Raw genomic sequence first — 25627 nt, 5'->3', positions numbered from 1 at the left:
CTTGAACAAAGAAGGAATCACAAGCCCTAGGAATAGTGTCCTGGTGACATGTAGGATCTGCCAGATGTCCCCCTGGGTAGGAATGCTTCAGATACTGTCAAAGAAATGCCTGAAGATGTTTTTGTTTTCTTTGGGGTTTTTGTGGTACTTGTTAAGCACTGACTATGTATCAAACACTGTTTTAAGCTCTAGGGAAGATTCAAGTTATTAGGTAGGACACAGTCCCTGTCCCACATGGGGCTCAGAGTCTAAGTAGGAGGAGAACAGGTACAGTTGAGGAAACTGAGGCATAGAGGAGGTAAGTGACTTGCCCAAGGTCACATAGCAAACAATCGGCAGAGCCTGGATTAGAAGCCTGGTCTTTCTGATTTACAGACCCATGGTCTCTAGGTCACACAGCTTCTCAAATATGTTCCCAGACAACACCACACTTCTTTATCCCAAGTTGTATCCCTAATCAGTGTGAGAAGCAGCATGGCAGAGTGGAAAGAGCATGGGCTTTGGAGTCAGAGGTCATGGGTTCAAATCGAGGCTCCACCAATTGTCAGCTGTGTGACTTTGGGCAAGTCACTGAACTTCTCTGTACCTCAGTTACCTCATCTGTAAAATGGGGATTAAGACTTTAACCCCCACGTGGGACAAACTGATCACCTTGTAACCACCCTAGCGCTTAGAAACAGTGCTTTGAAAATAGTAAGCGCTTAATAAATGCCATCATCATTATTATTATTCTTAATCCTAGATGAATGCCACAGGGACAGTGGAAAAGCTCTTTGCAAAGAACAAGAGTTTTCTTCCTTGCAAATATGGCAGTTAGGGGAATAGCAAATGCACCCATGCAGTTAATCAGTCTGTTGTATTCACTGAGCACTTAGTGTGTTCAGAACACTGAACTAAGCACTTGGGACAGTAGAATATAATAGAGTTGGTAGGCACATTCCCTTCCCATGCAGGAGGAATGCTTACTAAATCCAGTTAGATATAAGACACACTCTAGACCTGATTGTTAGGGTCCTGAAGATGAGATTCTCCAGGAGCAAAGTCCAAGTGATTACTGGAGCAGGCCCTCAAGTGAAAGTGTTTTCGTGCCACTGAATGACATGCTGAGTTTAGTTTCCACCAGAGCTAATCTGGTTCCTACCCTTGGAGTTAACGCCTCTGATGGCTTATGTGGAGGAGCATGTCGGGAGATGGGCCAAGGAGACAGGAGACACTCTGAGATACTGATGGATTTTGTTCTGGAGCACTGCTCAAGTACACCTGCCTCTCAATACCAGGCTTTGGGATTTTTCAGTCCATAGCAGCTGGTTTAAAAAGGAAGCTCTCCTCCCTTCAGAGTCTCAATTTCCATGTTTGTTCCATCTGTGAGGCTGAAACAAAATGGAGCCTAGAGGAAGAGTTACCATAAAAGTGACATTTCCCATAAAACTAATTACAAGTGAGCGGAGGTAATTGAAGACACCCAGACCACTGAAGAAATTCAGCCCTTTGACAGACCCACACTAGTCTTCCTTCCCTTTCCCTGCATTCTGCACTCTACCACTTTGAGAGGTCTTATTCTCTTTTCAATGGAAATTGAGGGACAGTTAATGTTAGTTAGTTAGCCCATGTTAGTATGCCATGAAGCTAGTATGTTAATATAGTAGTTTGTAACATGTTAGCCCATTTTGGGTGTTGAGAAGGGTAGTGATCCCACTGTTCCATCAGTTATTCAGTTGCCATTGTCAGATCTGGAATCCTGGGTTGGAGGCTGTAAGTTCCTTGAGGGCAGGGAACATGTCTACCAACTCTATTATATTGTAGTCTCCAGAGCGCTTAATACAGAGCACACAATAAGCACTCAGTAAATACCTTTGATTGATTGACCTGAATGGCATTTATGTTCAACCTAACAGTTTTCCATCCAGAAACATCCTGTCATTCTCATATTCTACCTTGACTTAGTTTCCATTCTCTCGACCATCCTTCTCTTACCTCCTTAACTTACACTGATTGACAGAAAGTGGATTCAGTGTGAGGCCTGCCTCTATGCAATATTGACTTAAATTGATTTCTTTTAGGGTTTTACTATTTTGCACAAATTGTCAGTATACTTTCATAGACTTATAGTTCTAATGGACCTCCCAGTCTGTTAGTATTGGCCAGACATTTAATTGAATTCCAGATCATTAGGACTCGTGTATTTGTACATTGCAAATATTCCAAATGTACTTGAGACTGGTGTTTCAGACCCAAGGATTAGTGTTTGGTGGCTGGCTGTGTTTGCGGAGACTAGACTAGAACAACATCCAAGTTGGAAAAGGGGTTGGTGCATTTTCAATTCAACAACAACAACAACAAAAATTAAGCATTGCTAAGGCACTATTCTGAGACTCCAGTTCATGAGTTTGTACCTCCCCCATTGTAGCACTGCATACAAAATGAAAATAAAATCACCACCCTTATGGTAGTTCAGTGGATTAGAATAGATTTTTAAACACGTGGATGGGCCCACAACATTCTTGTGACTCATAGCTCACTGGATCTCCTGGTTTATTTATTTAATTGAGCTTATTTATCATCTAATTGACTCATGAGGTCCAGCTGGTGATGGCTAAGCACTGCAATCTATAATGCCTACAAAGGATTTTTCAAAAGATTCAGGCTCTTTTACATTCTTACTGTAATTATATTTTTTTAATGGAACAATAATCACGTTTCTTGGTCCAGTGACATGATTGAGAATGAAAACCCCTTCTGCAGTACATTGATTCCTTGCTTCAAATGCTCAGGAATTTGATTTGCAAGCTCTGCTCTGAGCAAACTCTGTGGGCAGGGCCCAGGGAGCTTTTTGGAAGACAATTCTTCAACCCTTTGGAGAGGGATTTGTTTTCAAAGCATTTGGATGTCTTAAATCTAGAAATAATGAGAGATAAAGGAATACCCAACTCGTTTCAGAAAAATGTGAACGAGAGCACACTCTCTGAAGCACACTTGGAAACAATTTTACCAGTCTGTTACCAAATAACAAATTCAGGTCGTAAGAGCAGTAAATAGCAATTCAGCATACGAAAAGTAAGTTCCTCCTCTAGACTGTAAGGTCCCTATGGGCAGGGAATGGGTCTACCTACTCTACTCTTCCAAATCTGTAGTACAGTGCTCTGCACACAGTAAGTGCTCAACAAATGCAATTGATTGATTGATTTTTTTGCTGACCTATCAGTATTTCCTAGGACCAAGGACAAAAACTTCATTTAGAGGCTACTTGAGAGAAAAACATCTGTATTCATTCATTCAATCGTATTTATTGAATACTTCCTGTGTGAAGAACACTGTACTAAGTGCTTGGGCAGCACTTAAAACAGTGCTTTGCACATAGTAAGTGCTTAATAAATGCCATTATTATTATTATTATTACAAGTTGGCAACAAATAGAGATGGTCCCTACCCAATAATGAGCTCACAGTCTAGAAGGGGGAGGCAGACAACAAAACAAAACATGTAGACAGATGTCAAAACTGTCAGAATAAATAGAATTATTTATGCACATCATTAACAAAATAAATAGAGCAGTAAATACGTACAAGTAAATAGAGTAATAAATCTGTACAAATATATACAAGTGCTGTGGGGAGGGGAAAGGGGTACGGCAGATGGGGAGGAGGAGAGGAAAAAGGGGCTTGGTCTGGGAAGGCCTCCTGGAGGAGGTGAGCTCTCAGTAGGGCTTTGAAGGGAGGAAGAGAGCTAGTTTGGCAGATGTGTGGAGGGAGGGCATTCCAGGCCAGGGGAAGGACTTGGGCTGGGGGTCGACGGCAGGGCAGGTGAGAACGAGGCACAGTGAGGAGTTTAGCAGCAGAGGAGAGGAGGGTGTGGGCTGGGCTGTAGAAAGAGAGAAGGGAGGTGAGGTAGGAGGGGCGAGGTGATGGAGAGCCTTGAAGCCGAGAGTGAGGAGTTTTTACTTTATTTGTAGATTGACAGGCAACCACTGGAGATTTTTGAGGAGGGGAGTGGCATGCCCAGAGCGTTTTTGTACAGAGATAATCCAGGCAGCAGAGTGAAGTATAGACTGAAGCGGGGAGAGACAGGAGGAAGGGAGATCAGAGAGGAGGCTGATGGGAGGAATGATTTGCTTGCATTTGATATCTGGCATATACTACTTTACAAATAGCCACCAATATATCTGTCTAAGGAAAGTAACAATTTATGAGTGGTAAAGGGTGTTGCATTACTCTATTTTACTGCCATTCCAACTGCTGGGGTCAGGAAGGGCTAGCACAGTATTTTTGCCAGTTTATTTTTAAGGGTCTAATAACTCAGTCATATACTCATATTTGCACATACTGGGTTACACTTCTAAATTGTGATGTCAAAATATGAAGAAAGCTTTTTAAAAGCCTCTCAAAAATATGCACATTAATATTCTGAAGAGGCCATATATCACACACATGAATATCCATAACCCAACATAGTTAAGTACCACAAACCTCCAAAGTGAAAAATTATTGGATGATGATATAGTAACAATAATAACATTTGTTAGTCACCTATATATGCCAAGCACTGTATTAATTTCTGAGGTAGATACAAGATAATCAGATTGGGCACAGCCCCTGTCCCACATGGAGCTCGCAGTCTAAGTAGGAAGGAGACCAGATATTGAATTCCCAGCTTTAGGTGAGGAAACTGAAGCATAGAGAAGTGAAATGACTAGCTCGCAGTTACACTGCAGATAGGCAAGTTTGTTTTATGGTACTTGTTAGGTTCTTACTATGTATCAAACACTGCTCTAAGAACTGGGGTAGGTTCAAGTTAATTAGTTTGGACACTGTCCAAGTCTCACATGGGGGCTCACAGTCTTAAGTAGGAGGGAAAACAGGCATTGAATCCCCATTTTACAGTTGAGGAAACTGAGGCACAGAGAAGTTAAGTGACTTGCCCATGGTCACACAACAAGCAATTAGCCAAATAATTGGCAGAGCCGGGATTAGAACCCAGGTCCTCTGACTCTGAGGCCTGTACTCTTTCCATTAGGCAGTTGCATTTAGGGTTCTATTCCACTGATTATAGTCCAGTGGCTCTTCAAAGCCCTCAGGAATTATCTTAGAAAATCATGATTTAAATAATAGGTGCAGGTTAGCCAGTTCTCACATTGATGGTGGTGTGGGTATCCATCTTGGCTCCTCGGCTCATTTCTTTCTCTCGCTTTTGGAAGTCAAGTCCAGCTTGGTGATTGCCTCATCTCTGAGCACCCAGAGTTACAAGTCACTGATGAAAGAATAGCATACAAATTGAAAACATCCAGGCAGCAAGTGGGAAGAAAGGTTTGATCCACTCAGCCTTCTTCCAAGTATCAAAAGAAAATCTGCGAGCACATTCTGTGGCTTCTTGTTTTTCAGGGATTTGGTAGTGAATGACAAGAGCCATTATCCTCTAGCCTCTCGAGGAATCCATGGATATTCCCATTTTCTTTCATTGCTAGAAAAACCCCATAACCCATTTCCTCCTCTCTAACTCAGAAGGTGGATTATTTCTTTCCTTATTTATCTTTCTGTTCTCATCTATCCCAAACACACTCCTCCCTTAAACACATCTCTGCCTGGAATAGAGAACATCTGAAAGGTGAGGGGAATTGGGAATTCTCTTACACACCAATCTGTCTTCTTCAGGGCAGAGAGAAAAGATGTTATTGATTTCTTCCTCGGAAATCTTTTGTTTCACCAGCAGAATAGACTGCAACCAGTCTTATTTGCCTTCAACAACTTTCATTTGGGAAGTGTCTCCTCAGCTTCGCACTTAATTAAACCACCTTTCCATCTCCAGGGTGGACCTCCCCTCAAAGTGAGGGGCTCTCACTACTTTCAGAGGGTTTTCAGAGAGACTATGTGCCTCTTTTCTTCATTTCTATTTCTGTAGGTAAAAAGCAAGAGCAAGGGTGAAAGTCTGGTTGGTTTATTTTCTAGGAGCCATCTGGTGTCTCCCTGGATCAGATCCTCCACACTGGGCTTGAGCACATGGGTAGATGTGGGGTTACATAACAATAACATGATGTTGAGTTATCCTGAAGATCTTTCTAGGAAATGAAATATTATTAAATGACAAACGTTTCATTTGGGAGTTGCGTATTTTGTACGTACTGTGTATGTTTGTTGGTTTCAGAGCCAGCTACTAATTCATGCAAAACATGTTTTAACAAAATGAGTTTGATGGAGTACACGATGGTAGACAAACAGTCTCGGGCCAGGCTGATCGAATACTAAAGAAAAAAAAAGAGGTGCATACTAAAAGTCAAGGCCAGCCTAAATTATTTATTGTGCTTCAAATCCAGCAGTTGATACTGATTTATGAACCTCCAAGTCACCATCACTAAATTGGATACTCCCCTATACCTGACAGAGGCTAAGTAAACAGTATGAGAACCACCATATCACTGCTTATTTTCACAGTGGTCTTGAAAGCAGATAGATTGGTGGAAATGTAACTACTGCCTAACAGCTCAAGGGACTGTATTGTGAGCCTATAAATCACCCTGCCCCTTTGAAGGTTTACCATCAAATTTTTTCAGACTGTGTTATTGTTTCAGGTGGATGACAACATTTTTCTCATCCTCAAATTCTTTTTAGTGTAAAAATCACTGAGGCATCTCCAAAGGCATCCTGGAAATAGTTGTCCAGTTTTGAGGACACACTAGTACATGTGAATATTATTAGCAGTAGTTGAAAGGGGAAAATGTGTGGGTCAGGTAGCATTGTGGACACTTACTTTAGAAATCTGTTCCTTTTGGGACATTAAGCAGGGTTCCACACTCTCATATTCCCATCACAGAAATGTGCGGCCATAGTATAACTCAGTGATGCTGTGGGTAAAACCTTGGGCTATCCCATGTGTGTGCCTGGATATTTCTAGACACACACCCAAACACCACAAAGACACAGCAGATCCATAGACGATGTGGAGGGATGGTCGTTTCTAAGAAGCTACCATTCTTAATCAGAGTGATCATTTGCACTGATTCTTAGAGTAGCTCTAAATCACCTGTTGCTTTTTACAACTGTCAGTACTCTATTTCTAAGGAGAAAGAACTTGGAGTGAGAAAATGTCAAAAGGTTTATAGAGTCTTTTCCAAGCAATCTGGGCTAATTCTGAAGCGAACCCTTCTTCCTTGCTCCAAGAGAGACCCCTGCTGATCATTCCCTTATCTTGGGAATACATGGATACCTTTCTGCTCCACTGCTCTGTTATGTTGTTTTCTTTGAGAATTAGTCTGCTCGGCTAAGCATTAGTTAGCTGTGGTATTCATTAAGCGCTTACTATGTGTCAAGAACCATGTCCAATGCTGGGGTAAAAACAGGATTATCAGTTCAGTCACGGTCCGTATCCCACGCAGGATTCTTAATCTAACTGAAGGAAGGTGGATTCATGAGACAATAAGAGTAGAGTGCAAACAGTGACAAGTTACAAATTCAGCAGACCAGAATAAAAATCTTTAAGTAAGCTGCTAAATTGTTCTTGGAAGAGGGGACTGTGGCGGTTCTCAGCTTCCTCACAGGTCCAGACAGCAGTCGTTGACATAATTGATTTGGAACGTTTTTTGGAGCCTGGATTTAGTAGTCATCTGAAAATCGCCCTCTAGAGGCTTGGAACTATTCAGGAAAGAGAAGGGAGGAATCATTACATAGCCCATCTGTGTACACAGCTGCTTATAACACAGTGCTCAAGCCTGCATGCATTGGCTGGGCCAGATTGATCTGGCTTTTCGAGATGTGGCCAGCCTCACGGAACACTCTGCTTGACCAAGGACGAGTGAGGCAAGCAGCGTCAAACTCTCCCTGGAAGTGCAGGTTCTGTGACTCATTATACTTTTCTCCTCTCTCCACCCAGGGTCCTCCTGGACGTCCAGGGCTTCCAGGAGCTGATGGTCTTCCAGGACCTCCAGGGACAATGCTCATGCTGCCTGTGAGTATCAGCCTGGTTAATATGATTGCCTGTTTATAGAGTCCAAGGGGCTTTACAGGGGTGATGGGTTCCCATGAGGCAGCTCTCAGAGGAAAAATCTACCAGGGTTAAACATGTTTACCACTGGGGCTAGGGGTTTGGTACTAACCTTCTCTTTGGGTTAAGTGGGCTCCAAATGAAATGAGCAAGGAAGGGAGGGATTAAGGGTAAGTGATTCCAGAAGTAAGCATACCCCAGCTATTGATGGGATATTGTGGGATCCATTTTGTTTATCTCAGTATTCTTCAGACATAATATCCTTAATCATAAGTATGGAGTCAAAGTGAGCAACCCATGGATCCTCCACTTTCCCACTCTCAGCAGTAGAATATTAGATTGGATGGACCATTGATCTGTCCCAGATTGTGGATAATAATAATAGTAATAATGATATTTGTTAAGCACTTACTATGTGCAAAGCACTGTTCTAAGAGCTGGAGCACTGCTCTAAGCGCTGGGCACTGTTCTAAGTGCTGGATAATTGTCTTATGTTCATCACAAGGCTTGGACAACTCTCAAGATTTGGAGAGAGGACTGCTAAATGTGCAGTCACAGTTGGTGACCTCTTACTTTTCTGGAGGAGTCACATACCCTACCCCTTGGGATGAAAGGCCTAAGGTTTAAGGATCAGTTTTCCTACTCCAGTTTGACCAGTAACGAGTGCTCAGTCTCTGGAAACCTGAGAATAGTGCGCCCAGCGAAGAGTCAAAAATAGAATGATAAGGCACTGGAGCATTTGAGAAGGTGCTGAATCCTGTTTGTCAGAATCCTTCCACACCAACTACTGAAAAATATCATTGACCACTCACCCAGGATGACAGGGTGGCTTCAGGCAATAGTAATGATGGTATTTGCTAGGTGCTTACTATGTGTCAACCACCCATCATAATAATCACTGTTCTAAGTCCTGGGATAGATACTAGCTAATTATTTTGGACACAGTCCCTGTCCCACATGGAGCTCACAGTCTTAATCCCCATTTTACAGGTGAGGTATCTGAGGCCCAGGGAAGTTAAGTCACTTGCCCAAGGTCACACAGCAGAAAAGTGGCAAAGCCAGGATTAGAACCCAGGTCCTTCTGACTCCCATGCCTGTGCTGTATTCACTAGGCCATGCTGCATGCTGTGAGAGAATTGTGCAACAAATGAAAGTGAAAACAATGTCAGGTGCTGCAAACTGCAAACCCACCTACACCACAAAGGGCTCTCTGTGGTGTGTACACTGTGATTAGCACCTAGGGCAACCTTTTAGGGCATTTTTGAAGCTGACTGCCATATGGTTTATTCAAGGTACTTACACATGGGGACTTTTGAAAGATCAGCCGAGCATTGTACAAGGCAATCAAGCTGATATTAATAGCAGTCAACACCTTGCCAACCAACTCTGCAAACTGCCCTTTCCACTTGCAAAACATCAGAGCCTTATTGGTCCCACTTCTGACTCTTCCTTAGGGGCCTGACTGTAACTCTGGTGACATATTCTTTGGGAACGGCTTTGGGATTGATTGATATTGGAAGGGAAGACTTTAATAGCAACTTAAGCCCTCAGAGGCAGTCATGGCTATTGCAGTCTTTCACTAGTGACCTTAGATGGAAGGGGCAAAAACATTTCCTTAATTATCAGATCCCCAAGTGATGTTGTGCCTTATATCCTTTTCAGTTCCGATTTGGAGGTGGTGGTGATGGGGGCTCCAAGGGACCCCTTGTTTCAGCTCAGGAATCTCAAGCCCAAGCTATCCTGCAGCAAGCCAGGGTGAGTATGGGTGCTTGGAGATACAGGTTGCCATGGGAAAAGGGGAAAAGATGGATTTATATTCACCATGGAACTCCAACGTGCTGAGTTTTGCTCATACAGCTGAAGGCTGAAGATGCTCCAGTTCTCTGTCTTGGAGAAAGTAAATGTTTCTCCTGCCCTATTGAATAGCCAGAAAATAGATGGAAGGAGTCTCTGAACTACTTTGAGGTCAATTTCTCTTCATCTATAATGGAATTACAAGAAAGTCCTTAGGCACGTGTGACCTTTCAGGCATTCTTTCATTCATTCATTCAATCGTATTTATTGAGTGCTTACTGTGTGAAGAGCACTGTACTAAGCACTTGGGAAGTACAAATTGGCAACGTATAGAGAAGGTCCCTACCCAAGAACGGGCTCACTGTCTAGAAGGGACCACTGGAAGTTTTCCCAGCAGCCCCAAATCTAACTGCAAAAGATACAAACCCTGTTTCCCGATAAAAGAAATAAAAATAAAAGCAATTTCATCTAAATTCACAGATAGAGCCATGTGGTAAATTCTCTTTTTCACGTAGAGAGGAAAACGATCTAAATAGATAATCTGGCTTTCTGCCAGAGTCCAGTTTACTCTGTGATCTCTTTAGAAGGGAAGAAATTCCCTCGTAAAAAATGCAGACTAAGTAATGAGTTACCCATCTGACCCAGATACCAGTTTTTCATTGCCTTTCCCATCCCTGCCACCCAGAATCAAAGAGTGGGAAGGGACATCAGGAGGCCATCTACTCCATCCCCCTGCTTCCAAGAAGAACTCCATATCTGCCATCACTGAGGACCATAGTCACCGACTTTGGCAGAATTAAATATGACACAGCATCCTTTCTCTCTCTCTCTCTCTCTCTCTCTCTCTCTCTCTCTCTCTCTCTCTCTCTCTCTCCCTCTCTCTCCCTCTCCCCCCCAATTCCCCCGACCCCACACACATCTTTCAAATTTCAAAAATAAATCAGAAAAGCAGAAAAATATTGCTGAAAAACTCTTAAAATTTGGAATTCTCACCAATACAAGATCTCTAATCCCCAATTTTTCGTTTGTCATCATCCTAAATCTGGTGCCTACAGGTTCCCTAATGCCTTCTGCACTATTCCTTAGGCATATGGTTATCAGACTGAGAGAATATTTGTTGTGTCCCTGAAGGAATGTCACTGTACTAACAGCATGGATAAAGATCTTAAATCAAGGCAAATCACTCAATCCACTGTCAGGAACTTTTTTTGAAAGGATTCACAGACTAACCTCAACAAACCTAGGCAATGAAGAGATCACTTCTATCAGAAACAAAGTCATTTTTCAAAGTATTCTTTAGGATTTGTTATTATTCATTAAGGGATAACAGTAAATCTGCTTTGTCTTGTTTAAGCAGTTGATTTTTTTTTTCCTAACATCGCTTCACCTGGCACAGCTGCCAGGCAGTTGAGTCTATTCCAGTGTCTTCAGAAATTACCTGGGGAAGAGACAAAAAGAGGAAGATAATGAAAGGGAAGAGATATCAAGGCATCAAATCCTTTAACTTTCTGAGCTGAAAGGATGTATCCCGGAGGAGTTGAGTCCTAAGAGTAGATTTTGTTTTCCTTATTATTCTTGCCTCAATTAGCTAATTGCATTTTTAATTGATGCATTTCCAGATTGCTGATTGCTTATGATAAGAGCAAACACTGCCCCAGTGGGTTATAATTCAGAGCCGCTCCTTTAATGGGATATCGTAAAGAAGATTCTAAATAATCCAGTGTTTGTGCAATATTTATGTCACTGAGAGCACAGCTCAGAGTAGGTGTTAATTATTGGATGCATAGCCAATTACAGGACATTTCAAGCCTCAAATAGTCTCTATGGAACAAATTGTCCAAAGGATGTGTTATATAGCACATGGTAAATCCCATTACCTGTGAAGAAACTTATTGACTTGGTGCTGACAATATGGGTTTTTAATCTCTGTGTGTGTTTTTTTTAATTAGGTTGAATAAGTGCTGTGTTGTCTCTACATTGACCATACTGTATTTGCTAGTGTATGAGCTGTGCTTTTAATGTCAATTTTAGTGTTGGGTCACATCTGTAGCCAGTATGTAACTATAATGAGGGTGAAACAGTGTCCATGTAGTTTGCAGAAACTGTTTCTGCATACATGAACACAGATCTGCAGATTCAGCAGTAATTCCCCGTGTAGTTGTAATTCCCTATGTAGTATTTTCATGTTACTTTCTGAAGAATTTTATCCCCATAGTTCACTCTTTCTTTAGACTGGAAGCTCTTTGTGGGCAGGGAATGTGTCTGTTATATCGTTATATTGTAGACTCCCAAGCCCTTAGTACAGTGCTCTGCACACAGTACGCGATTAATAAGTACAATTGATTGACTGATGAAATAAAAGGTGAAGGTACTAGGGAGCCACGGCTGCTAGCGGGCATTCTTCACTCCCATCTTTTATAGCATTTACCTCTTTCTCTTGCAGTTGGCACTAAGGGGACCAGCAGGCCCAATGGGACTTACTGGAAGACCAGGACCTGTGGTAAGTAGGTGGAAGAGCATCACAATTTCCCCCAACTAAATATTTCCCCACTGCCTTTGGGGTTCATTACGTTGACTGGGTGGATTCCATGAGACTTGAGTTGCTCTCTTGGCAATACTTTGTTACTTAATACTGAGCAACAGTCATGTCTAATTCAATACTCTCTAGTGTCACTAGATCAGTCCTTATGCTGTTTCATATTAAATATTTATTCAATATCTACAGGTTGGAAAGAAGAAAAATCTTTACCATTTCCCAACATCTCCGACAAAAGCCATTCCTACTAACAAATCTAAGATTATGAATATTTCTCTCAGATTACATTTTATTGTGTACTTGGTTTCAAGTAACTATACTACCTATAAGTGACACTGTTTTTTATGCTTGGATAAGCTGCTGAGGTGTGAAGTGATATGAAGCAATGGGCTAGGAGTGCTTTTGGGGAAAACAAGAGTGTAATTCCTGTCTTAAGTCCTACACTCTTGACTCATCCCACATTAACGAAGTCTTACAAAATATGATGTGCTCTTTGACCACTGCTGGGTGCTTCCAAACATTCCATTACACATTCTTCAGATAGGCACATGCAATTGGGAGAAATCTCCCCAGTTCCCAAATAGCATTCTATCCAAAATGGGTAATGAAAGCAAGTATATTGAGTGTTTTTGCAGTATGCAAGAGGTTGCTAAATTTGAAGTGGTGGATTTTGCTATTCCTGAGTCTGTCCACTAAAATGGACAGTGAATGGCAAATATGTTTAGATTTTGTTTGTGAGCAATTCCACCTTTTCTGACACTCCCAACTTTATAGTGTTTACTTCATTCATTCTTCCTTGCAGCATATTTTGCAAGCTTTTCTGGGAGCTGTTGGAAAGATCCTCATTGCTCTGCCTTCCTGGGCATTTATTTTTTAACCCTTTCCAGTTTCATTCAAGAAACTGAGAGAAGGTCCAACTCCTGTAAAATTTTTTGGTTCTCCTGTTATGTAAAATTACATAATTCACATAACATATTACATATACTTGGAGGTGAATAGAAAATGGAACATAAGCAGGCCCAGATCTCCACTAGGATTTGCTTTGAGTTCTTTACCACCCAAAAAAATCTCACATTTTTCCTCTTTGGAGGAATTGGTATACTTGTGTTTTAAATCCCACACTTCCCAATTTATACCTCTTTCGTCAAGGCTTCTTTCAATACAGCCTAATATCTCTAACATTCAAACTCAAATGTATTACCTTAGGGTCCACCTGGCAGTGGAGGATTGAAGGGAGAATCAGGTGATATGGGACCTCAGGTATGTATGGAAAACCCTTTGACCTTTAGAATATATGCCAGGCTGCCCCAGTTAAAATGGAACTCCTTGGGAATGTGTCTAGCAATTCTGTTTACTCTCCCAAGCAGTTAGTACAGTATGCCACACACAGTAAGCGCTCAATAAATACCATTGATTGGTTGATTGATATGGCTGACTCATAGTGTTTTCTGGTGGGAGATGAGATATTGATATATTTTATGCAGAACTTGAGAACATGGAAAGTGGCATGGCTTAGTGGAAAGAGCAAGGGCTGGTGAGTCAGAGGTCATGGGTTCTAATCCCGGCTCTGCCCCTTGTCTGCTGTGTGACCTTGGGCAAGTCGCTTAATTTCTCTGTGCCTCAGTTACCTCATCTGGAAAATGGGGATGAAGACTGTGAGCCCCACATGGGACAATCTGATTACCTTCTATCAACCCCAGCGTTTAGAACAGTGCTTTGCACATTGTAAGCACTTAAATACCATCATTATTATTATTATTAGAACTGGAAGCCTCTTTAAAAAATTCCTTTTTCTTCTGGAACATGAAATTTTAAATCGCTAGTATTCATTTCTTAGCTTTTTGCTCTTCAAAGTGCAGTAGAAGACCAGTGATGAAATCCCATGAAATGACCTCTGCCTTAACCTTTCCCTGCAGATGTCATAATGGGTGGCAGAGATCCTTTTCTCAAAGAAGGCGGAAATTTAATCGAATATCTTTGTTTTTTTCTCCCTCTTCTGACTCATGGCAGGGACCCCGGGGTGTCCAGGGCCCACCTGGTCCTACAGGAAAACCTGGAAGAAGGGTAAGTGGTGCCATGATTTTTTTTATGCGTTTGAATGAGCCTGACACTGGATGGGTGATGTACACAAGTCACGAGTGCTTGGAAGAATAGATTTGTCAGGGAAATCTAGAGTCCAGCTAGGCTACAGCCAACCTCATTGAAGATAGACTGAGCCCCCTTTTTCCTCTCTCCCTCCCCATCCCCCCACCCTACCTCCTTCCCCTCCCCACAGCACCTATTTATATGTTTGTACAGATTTATTACTCTATTTATTTTATGTGTACATATTTACTATTGTATTTATTTAGTTAATGATGTGCATCTAGCTTTACTTCTATTTATTCTGATGACTTGACACCTGATCACATGTTTTGTTTTGTTGTCTGTCTCCCCCTTCTAGATTGTGAGCCTGTTGTTGGGTAGGGACCGTCTCTATATGTTGCCAACTTGTACTTCCCAAGCGCTTAGTACAGTGCTCTGCACCCAGTAAGCGCTCAATAAATATGATTGAATGAATGAATGAATAGGTGGAGCAGTCTACTTGGCAACTATGAAAAAGTCCTTTCACCATCTTGGGGGGAGAGGCAGGGCTATTTCAAAACCTCTCTATATTTTATTCCTGGATCCCTCCTTGCTTGGCATGAAACTTATTAGATCAGTCCTGCCAACTCCACTTTTCTTCCATCAGGCCCTTGCCATAAGCATCTGAAGGAGTGAGGGCTGTACTGGAAGTTAAAAAAAAAACATAACTGGAATGCCATGGTCCCCGACAGTCCGGTGGAGAGTGGACTTTCTGGGGATGACAACAGTGGTGTTGAGTGGGGAAGCTTTGCAGGGGTAGGTGGCGGTGGCCAGTTGCCACTGAAGAAGACACTAGGTGTGCAGCCCAGGGCCTCCTGGGAGAGTAAAACGGGAGAGGCAGGACTGTGGCTTTTGGTGACCAAAGAGGCAATTGGAGAAGGGGAGGGCAGGGATGGACTGCCAAGTGTCCCTCCAACGAGGCGCTTTGTGGGTGGGGGTCCTAACCCTGCCACCTCTCCTCTCCCCCACCACCCTAAAGCATTGGTTCAAAGACTTGTCTTATGCCAGAGCTCAGCTCTGGTAGTCCTAGTCCTGGCTTACTTGCAGGACTGCCTCAATGTCCCAATTTTGGGAGACAAGTCAGTGTTGGTCCTCTTATCCCCCAGCTCCAGTGTGACCCCAAAGTGGTGTCCGTTATAGAGGAACAATCTGGGAAATCCAGCAATTTCCCGGATTCCTCTACCGTCCAGTACAGTTCCATTATTGAATGAGTGTGGTAGTAGAAAGAGCATGGACCTGGGAGTCGAAGGACTTGTTCTAATCCCGGCACTGCCATGTGCCTGCTGTGTGATCTTGGTCAAATCACTTAACTTCTCTGTGCCTCAGTTCCGTCATCTGCAAAAAGGGGATTCTTCTCTCTCCTACTTAGACCATATTAAACCTGATTGCTTTGTATTTACCCCCCGCTTAGTAGAGTGCCTGGCATATAGTAAGTGCTTAACAAAAAATACAATTATTGTTATTACTGCCCCTCATCTCATTTAATGGCTCTGAAGATTGGTCTTAGATTGTGATTAATTCATTTTTTCTACATGCTAAGGGTTTTCAAACAAAGCATTCAAATTCATGAGAAGCCACATGTCCTAATGGTTATGGCACAGGCCTGGGACTTGGGTTCAAATCCAGAAGCTGCCATTTGTTTTTGTTTTGTTTTGGTTTTGTTCTCTGTCTCCCCCATTTAGACTGTGAGCCCACTGTTGGGTAGGGACTGTCTCTATATGTTGCCAATTTGTACTTCCCAAGAGCTTAGTACAGTGCTCTGCACATAGTAAGCACTCAATAAATATGATTGATGATGATGATGATGATTTGTCTGCTGTGTGACCTTGAGCAAGTCACTTAACTTCTCTGTGCTTCAGTATCTCATCTGTAAAATGGGGATTAAGATTGTGAACCATGTGGGACATGAATTATATCCAACCTGATCATCTTGTATCCACTGCAGCACTTAGAACAGTTCCTAGCACATAGTAAGTGCTTAACAAATGCCATTAAAAAACCCCAAAAAGTTATCATACTTTTACATACATTTAAGCAAAATAATATATCATCACTCCTGAGATTCCCTGGAAAAAAAGGCATCAATGATTTCAAAGGGTTAAAAGATAGAAAGTATATTTTTGTGATGTGGATCTAACTATATCGACTTTGTGGGCTAAAAAAAATAACACAAATAACCTGTGATTTCCAATGGCTAGTCAGTTTCACAGTTTTGAGGAGGAAACTATATTTTTGGTAATCATAATATATTTAGCTTGCTGGCAGTACTTCCCTCTCCTTTAAGAGGAATGCAAACTAAACAAATGATGCAAACTTTCTTCATACAAGCAACTGAAAATTTTCAAGGGCCATTGTCATGCTGTGAAATCAAGTGAACTTTGGTTACTAATTTCACTTCATTTCCAAGAGTAATAAGGCAAGGGAAAACCAGATGTTTCATCTGAATTGCTCTTAAATTCCCAGAGACATATCTATGAATTTAGCAACTGAGCTCTGTGTCTTAGCCATCTTTTGGAAACAATCTTTACAACCTCTAATAGTATTTTTGAAACCCTCTGAGCATAAGATCCTCCACTTTCATTCATTCATTCAATCGTATTTATTGAGCACTTACTGTGTGCAAAGCACTGTACTAAGCGCTTGGGAGAGTACAATACAACAACAGACACATTCCCTGCCCACAAGGAGCTCACAGTCTAGCAAGCTCTCTGGTTCCCCAATATATCATAATTTAGTTCCTTTTTCTCTGTATTAATTCCTTCTTTCTTGTCTCGATTTTAGAAAGGCACATCTTACGTTGCCTAGTTTCAGATCAGAATAGTTTCTGTCTTAATGTAAAAAGAACTAAATTTATGTTTTAACGCATTTGACTTGGTGAGTGTTTTAACACTCACCCTTTAAACACATCTCATTATTTTTTCAGTTTTCTCTGGTAAATCAATCACCAAGTCCCAGCAGTCCATTTTTTAATTCAGTCCCCCAGTGCTTTCATTTGTAGTTTCCAGTGGCAATTCAAGTAAGGTTTTGTGGTACTCATAGTTGATAACAAGTATTCATCCTTTACCACAGGAAAGGCTCCCACATCCGGTGGGTTTTGTCTTGAATGCCCCTGAGGCAAATTCAAACCTTGGTCAGGTGCTTTAGTGGGTTTTATCTCTCCTTCATGTTTGACTCTTTCTCCTCTCTGTTCCAGGGACGGGCTGGAAGTGATGGTGCCAGGGGGATGCCAGGCCAGACTGGCCCCAAGGTAGGTCATGAATTTATTTCTGCCATTGTAGCTATTAGATCTGCTCTGCATACAGTAAGTGTTCAATAAATGCCATTGATTGAAGAGGACAGGCGAGAAGGGGCTAGGATGTAAGAGTCTGTCTCCCTACCTGGGTTTCTCCATTAGATGTAGCTATTGGAGAAGCAGCATGGCTCAGTGGAAAGAGCATGGGCTTTGCAGTCAGAGGTCATGAGTTCAAATACCGGCTCCACCAATTGTCAGCTGTGTGACTTTGGGCAAGGCACTTAACTCCTCTGTGCCTCAGTTACCTCATCTGTAAAATGGGGACTAAGACTGTGAGCCCCCCATGGGACAACCTGATCACCTTGTAACTTCCCCAGTGCTTAGAACAACGCTTTGCACATAGTAAGTGCTTAATAAATGCCATTATTATTATTATTTTTATTATTATTATTATTATTATTATTATTATTATTATTATTATTATTGGGAAGCAGTATACATTAGGTAGGCTTTAGAGAAGCAGCATGGGTTATTGGAAAGAGCATGGGCTTGGGAGTCAGAGGTCATGGGTTCTAATTTTGATTCCCGCTTGTCAGCTGTGTGAACTTGGGCAAGTCACTTAACTTCTCTGTGCCTCAGTTACCTCATCTGTAAAATGGGGATGAAGACTATGAGCCCCACGTGGGACAACCTGATTACTTTGTATCTACCGCAGTGCTTAGAACAGTGCTTGGCATATAGTAAGTGCTTAACAAATACCAACATTATTAATATTATTAATCAACAGTAATGGAGAGAGTTTTTTTCAAGGATGATGACAAACCAGATACACTATAGTTAATCTGCGCTGTCCAAATGGACAAAGAGCAAGAGTGCTTTTGGATTCCCAACTAGGAAATACCGAAATGAACGAACACCTGAAAATACTCTAAAAATAACAAGAAGAAACTCCTTTGCTAGAAAAAGGAACGGGAAGTCCACAAGCGATAGTTGAATTTTTTCCTATTTGAATGTTGCCTATTTGTCTGCCCCCTTCAGAGGCTCAGGCTATTGATTCAAGAAGCACCTATGAATTAGTTGTCTTTCTCTTCACTTACTCCTCTTACCAAAACCTCCACTGCCCCACTCCTTACTGGGACCCTTTTCGGCTGTTACACTGATAGTGGTTGTTTGGGCAGCAGTGGGACCAAAGCTACCAGGAGAAGAATAGTCCTGGGCACTACATCATCTGACTTAGTTTTACTGTTTATCAGATGCCTCTAGAATCCTGAAGATGGGGCCAGGTCTTTGGTGCCTAGACTCTTACAGAGTGTTCCATTCATAGTGTAAAGGAAGAGCTGCAGCATGAGACGTGGCCTAGTGGATAGAGTACGAGACTGGGAGTCAGAAAGACTTGGGTTCTAATCCTGGCTCTGCCACTTTTCTGCTGTGTGATCTTGGGCAAGTCACTTAACTTCTCTGTGCTTCAGTTACCTCATCTGAAAATGGGTTTTAAGACTGTGAGCCCCATGTGGGACGTGGACTGTGTCTAACCTGATTAGCCTGCATCTATCCCAGTGCATGGCACATACTAAGCACTTTACAAATACCACACACACACACACACACACACACACACACACACACACACACACACAAATCTGTAGGTGCTCTGAATTGATTGTAGAGCTGGTATGGAGAGGTTAAAGTGCTCTATTATGTAGGCACTTAAATCTAGAATAACTTAGTTGTTTTCTCTGCCCAAGAAAGATCTTGCAAATCATTTATGAAATAAAGGGCTTATTGAAAGTCAATCTGCCCAAAGAGGACTTCCAGGAAGGAAGAGGAAACAAGCCCTGTCTGAGCAGAAAGTAGCTAATTCTGTTCTACAATTCAGAGACTACAGACAATCACTTTTAATCCAAAATTGCTAGGCACAAGTATTATATAAAAGAATTGTAAAATACTTTCAATCTCCTGTGTTGTTGAAGTTAATCTGGGGATAACTGTGTCATACTTCATCAGAAATGGTATTTATTGAGCACTTACTCTATGCAAAGCACTCTACTAAGCACCTGGGAAATTACAATATATCAGAGTTGGTAGAATTGTTCCCCCTGTTGTTTTATGATTTCCAGGAAATGAGAGGTGAAACTAATGATCTATCCTATGGAATCTGGGACATTCAGTCTTCAGTGTGCCCTATGCCACTGCTTCATTGTTAAGGAAGGAATTTTTATTTCTGGAAAGAGATTCTGTTGTGTGTTTGAAGGTACAGTTAGACCAATGCAAGCACTAGGGTCTTCACTATCCAGCTTGATTAATCACAAATATTTAATCACACAAGTTCTAGGGGAGTGTCTCCTCTTTCTGCAAAGCATGCTATGATTAGCCATAGAAACCTGATTTCCAGGATTGACTATTAATTGATGTGCCACTCTGAAGAACTTTGTACTTGTTCAGAATGAATCTCCCTGTCATAGTGGAATGGTTTATTTGAATGTCTGTCTCCCCCTCTAGACTGTAAGCTCCTGATGGGTAGAAAATGTGTCTACCAACTCTGTTGTACTGTCCCAAGCATTTAATTATAACAATGATGGTATCTATTAAGCACTTACTATGTGCCATGCACTGTTCTAAGCACTGTGGGGGATACAAGGTAATCAAATTGTTCCACATGGGGCTCACAGTCTTAATCCCTATTTTTCAGATGAGGGAACTGAGGCACAGAGAAGTTAAGTGACTTGCCCAAAGTCACACAGCTGACAAGTAGGGGAGTGGGGATTAGAACACATGACCTCTGACTCCCAAGCCTGTGCTCTTTCCCCTGAGCCACACTGCTTCTCTTAGTGTATACAGTCAAACTCAATAAATACCACTGATAGATTGATAGATTACTACAATGATCTCCAAGGGAGAGGAGGGTAGCAGTGCCAGGTTATGAACAGGGCAACACCAGGCTTTAAAAAAAGTAATGCTCTTCATAGAACCCTAGAAAGTTGCCTGAATGTTTTATTGATAAGCCTGGTGAGCTATTCACCCAAGGGGAAAATTGCTGATCTAAGGGCAGCAGTGAGTGTTAGTGGAAAGAGTACAGGGGTGGGAGTTAGGAAACATGGGGTTGTAGCTCAGCTTTGCTGCTCACTGACTATGCAAACTTTGGCAAGCTATGTAAATTCACTGAGCTCCATTTCCATACCTGTAAAATGGGACTAATAAACCCTGTCCCACCTTTGCCTCACAGGGTTGGAATGAGGGTGATGTTATAATTGATGTGAAAGCATTAATGGAAGGGAAAAGGCACCATATATATAGCCAAGAGGGTTATGATCTTAAGGGTGTCCTAGGTGGTCCTCATCCAGGAGGTTTACTTACAGCTAGAATTTGAGATAAGCCAAAGTCAAATGTGGAAAATGGCACTCTATGTGGAGTTTCTGGTGCAAGACTAAACTCTTGACTCCTGAAGTTACCCATATAGCAGGGAGCAAACAAGTGTCAGTGTTGCTGTCTGTGTAGCAGACAAGCATCACCCTCACCCCTGGCCCTTAGTACTATCAGCACTGTGTGTGTCAAGACTTTGCCAAGCACAGTAGCTCTGAAAGGAGTGAACCCCAGACAGAGCTGGGAGGAAGGAGGAGGTCATCTGCCCAAACCCTGAGCCCAAAAGGATCATCTGAGCCCCACAATTTACTAAGACTTCCAGGATAGGTAATAATGTCTTTTTCTCCATAAAAATCTCTACAACTTTCATTCATTCATTCAACTGTATTTATTGAGTTCTAACTGTGTGCAGAGCACTGTACTAAGTGCTTGGGAAGTACAAGTTGGCAACATATAAAGATGGTCCCTACCCAACAATGGGCTCACAGTCTAGAAGGGGGAGACAGACAACAAAACAAAACATGTAGACACTGTTGGAAGCCTGTTCAATCACCATGACAGGTAAGAAGCATCGCCTTATCACCAGCTGAATCCTCTTTTTCAATTTAATCAATTTCCTCATGTCTGACTCTGGGTGGGGAAGCAGGACAGCTGGATTGTCCACCTTAACAAACCCTGAAGAGATGTATATCTCCCCTCAGCTTTCTTTTCAAGAAAAATAATCACCTCTCCCATCTTTCACCCTAAAAGGAGAATTGACCCAGTGTTTTGAAGAGAAGCATATGCATATGTTCTGTAGTAATAATAATTCTCATAAAATGGATATCAGTAAGGGGTGATTGGGTCAGGGTTGTTGAAGATCTGAGCTGACCACTTTTCTTTTCTCATTGTAGGGTGACCGTGGTTTTGATGGGCTTGCTGGCTTGCCGGGTGAGAAGGGACACAGAGTAAGTTCTCAGGCCCAGTGGAGGGGCCATATTCTGATCTTGCTCATTCTTCGTGAGTGAATGGACCGTTGATTCTGAACAGTTATGAAGAGCAGAATCTCAGGGGAGCCAGGTTCTTGGTGACATCAGTTGAAATTGTAGAACTGTGCTTATTGGCAACAGTTACCCTGGAATCAGAGCAACTGCCCAGTCACACCAAAACCTACATTTTCTAGGCATTGTCAAACCTTCGCAGAAAGACATGGGTGAAAGCTCTGGAGAAATCAGCAGATTTGGGAAAGAGCCAATTAAAATTGCTTAGACCCTGCTTTAGATGAAGGAAACTCAACCAAGCAATCTCACTTCAGCCCTTGCTTTCATTTAGCATCTGTCCCACTGTGGGCTGGGTCGATAGACCAGTCCCAATCAGTGTTGTGGTCAGAATGTGTGTTTGGGTAAAGTCTGATAGGACATTGCAATTTTATTGGGTTTGACTGGAATTTCCTTGAGATAACATTTTGAACTCTTTCAAGAGGAATCATCACCTGCTGCATGTCACAATATGTATTTTGGCAGACAAGACTTTTAACAACTTGAGTAGAGAAGCTTTCCATTGAGCACAGTCAGTGTGGGGAATCTTAGCTCAGAAAACAATTTGTCTACTAAGAGAAGATATCTGTTTATGATCTGTTTGGAATCTTACAGGCAGGAAGCAGAGAACTCTAAATGGACTACATATTCATTTCTTAAACACATTCCACAAGCTTAGACTGACTCTGATCTTGCTTTTCTAGGGTGATCCTGGACCATCAGGTCCACCAGGGCCCCCTGGAGATGATGGGGAAAGAGTAAGTTGTCTGTTTCATCTCTGACTCCTTTGCCTTTTCAATTCTACCATGACCTTGATCAAGAAAGTTGAAGAAGAAAAATCAAATAGATGGGCATTTAATTGCATTACATGAGTCAAGAAATGGAGTAAAGATCACCTTGTTAAAGCATTTCAGGGGGTTCTTCAAGGAGCAAAGAAATTTGGTTTTAAGATGCACATAACAGGATACTTTTGAAATAAAGGACTCATCAGTGGTACTCCATTCACTTCATTGGTCCTGCTAAGGCATGATGTTTGGCAGGCGACTGGACCAGTTACTTACTTGGCAGGGTTTAAATGGGATTGGCTGGTACCCCAAATCCAGGCAAAATGCATTTGTGTTTATGGACAAGAGTCCCAGATGGCACTGGAGCCAAAAGAGTACAACAGAAATAACTTGGCTTGACATCCAATATTTCGTTTTAGGAAAGTGATACCAAGGGGAGCCATTGCATTTGGTCCTCAGAAATGATTCAGGCAGTAGGAGGACTGACCATGGAAAAAGCAAAAATCACAATACCTGTTATTTTCCTCCAAGAATAAGTGGGTGGATTGAGAAACGGAGAGCATGTGATGAGTGCAGGTCTGATGGAAAAGAGTCTTTTTCTGGAGTAGCTTAAAAGAGACAGTTCAGTTATGTAGTAATATAAAATGCTCTTCACCAAAGTAACGCATAAGACTGATGTTAAAAATAATGCTTGTTTCCAGAAGGAGCTGAAAAGTTAAATCTGTAATTATTTCTCCCTGTATATAAAATTCCAGTACCCTAGGCTCTTAAGGGAATCATGAAAGCCTACAAACAGCCAAGCCTACATTCTCTAAATATTGTAAAATATTTGCAACCTTCCAAAATGTCACAATGTAGGCTGGTGAGAAATTAGCAGCAATAGGAGACAAGGGTATGTGTGAGGATGAGCTGTACAGGGTAGAGGGAGGGATTTCTGAGGAAGTATATGTTGCCAACTTGTACTTCCCAAGCGCTTAGTACAGCGCTCTGCACACAGTAAGTACTCAATAAATACTATTGAATGAATGAATGAATTTAGTATGCTGTAAGAGCCATGTGCATCTTATCTGGTGTTTGACAGGGTGGTTCAAACTCAACACTAGGCATTAAGGCAACATTTGCCTTTGCTGCCAAGGGGTAGCTGAATAATCTGATGTTTTTTCCAATAATCTAATTTTCATGATTTTAGAAAAGAAAGGAATCCATTCTGCTAAATTATGTCCTTATGATGGCTTTTTTCTCACTGGAGCCTGAGGACTGAGATACTGAGTTGTCTACATTGGGACAGCCTCTCTCACCTTTCTCCTATAATGCCCTTTCACTTCCCAAAAACATACAAAATAGAGTAGGATGCCATGTTTCCAACATGCGTTAAGACCAATAAATTCTGCAAATGTGATATTCATCTTCTGGCTGAAGATGTCTTCCTCATGCATGATTGCAATCAAATTAATCCAGGGAAATTGGTTTTCTGGTGATTAGTGTTGCAGGAGAATGTTGTATGGGGCTGTGACTCAAACCTTGTTTTTCCCCTCTCTTTAAAGGGGGATGACGGTGAAGTTGGCCCCCGAGGTCTACCTGGAGAACCTGTAAGTACCCAGAGGACAGGGAAGAATGTGACTTGATGGTTTGTTTATAATATTATAGGCCAATGTTTTGTTCTCCCTGGGTGAATTTCAGTGATAGTCAAGGAGGCACTCAGGCTGAAGGCTCCCTGCTGAGCAGTGCACCTGCAAAGATGATATGATTTGGACTCCCCTGGAAAAGGAAACAAGTTATTTCTAAGATCAGAACTATGATTCGAATGAGTAAATAGACCTGTCTGGATCTCTGAGACAGAGGTAGTGGAATGTGGAAGTTCCTTCGGATCTCTGGGGCCTTAGTGGTGTTAATGGCAGATATATCTGTTATTGGCACTCTTTAACTCTATCTACAAGGCTAGGTTTGCTGGGATCATTATATGTCCTGGTTAATGATATGGCATTTTCACTTGTCACCTTATTATTTTGGCCGAAGAAATTTCCTTAACAATAAAAAGGGACATTAATTATGTGCTCTGTAGCTTCTTAAATGGCTCTTTTTGGTGGTAATTGTCAGCCTGGCAGAATGCTTTTTAGATATCAGTTGATGAAAAATGTTAGAAACACTTTATAAAGTAGAACAGAGGGTTGACATTTACAGACTCAATGGGACTAAATTATCCCTGGATGTCTGATTAACTCCTAAAATGAATTAATCAGCCACATTCCCTTTAATTAATATATATCTAAGCCATAACTTCTGGGTTATTAACATCTTAAAAATATTTATATGATCAGGTATTTTAATAATGAAGAAAACATTTAGATGACAACAATGAACCAGGGAAGAATTGCTTTACTATCAAATCTTGGAAGAGAGTAACTACTATTCTAACACAGCTAATTATCTGTCCTGAAGTTGCCACCCTGTTAATATGCTTTGAGCTCTTTGTATACCAGTGATACAGTAAACAGCTCCTTACACAAGTAGGTCTAGTGCTTCATAGGGCTTTGTGGAACACTATTTAAACATTTCCCTCATGGATACTTGAAACCTCTTTAAAATACTGAGGCAATTTGTGTCTGGAGGTCTATAACTGAATGCATATTAGTGAATTTAGGACATGTCCTGCCATGAAACCCTTCATATTTCACTTGTGAATTGTATGGTGTGATCTTTTGATTTCTCTTTGGTTTCAGGTCCCCACTCTTCTGTCTGTCCCATATATGCAGTTCTTTATAATTACCACCAGATAATATTGCTTTTAAGAGAGCTGCATACCGTGAATGCT

General features: G+C 41.7%; 1 protein-coding gene across 2 annotated transcripts in view; it reads left to right on the top strand.

Annotated features, from left to right (window-relative positions):
• COL5A1 (collagen type V alpha 1 chain) overlaps window positions 1-25627 on the top strand; it is a 247123-nt gene that overhangs the window by 130519 nt on the left and 90977 nt on the right. For both annotated transcript variants that reach the window (XM_038744585.1, XM_038744584.1), the window contains exons 12-20: window positions 7858-7932; window positions 9631-9723; window positions 12206-12262; window positions 13505-13558; window positions 14309-14362; window positions 17616-17669; window positions 21908-21961; window positions 22735-22788; window positions 24360-24404. In XM_038744585.1, coding sequence (XP_038600513.1) covers window positions 7858-7932; window positions 9631-9723; window positions 12206-12262; window positions 13505-13558; window positions 14309-14362; window positions 17616-17669; window positions 21908-21961; window positions 22735-22788; window positions 24360-24404 — 540 coding nt within the window. The remainder of the gene's footprint in view (window positions 1-7857; window positions 7933-9630; window positions 9724-12205; window positions 12263-13504; window positions 13559-14308; window positions 14363-17615; window positions 17670-21907; window positions 21962-22734; window positions 22789-24359; window positions 24405-25627) is intronic.

Source organism: Tachyglossus aculeatus, chromosome 4, assembly GCF_015852505.1.
Source record: "Tachyglossus aculeatus isolate mTacAcu1 chromosome 4, mTacAcu1.pri, whole genome shotgun sequence".
Classification (NCBI taxonomy): domain Eukaryota; kingdom Metazoa; phylum Chordata; class Mammalia; order Monotremata; family Tachyglossidae; genus Tachyglossus; species Tachyglossus aculeatus.
Note: the sequence above shows the minus strand (reverse complement) of the source record. Positions and strands in the feature narration are given on the sequence as shown.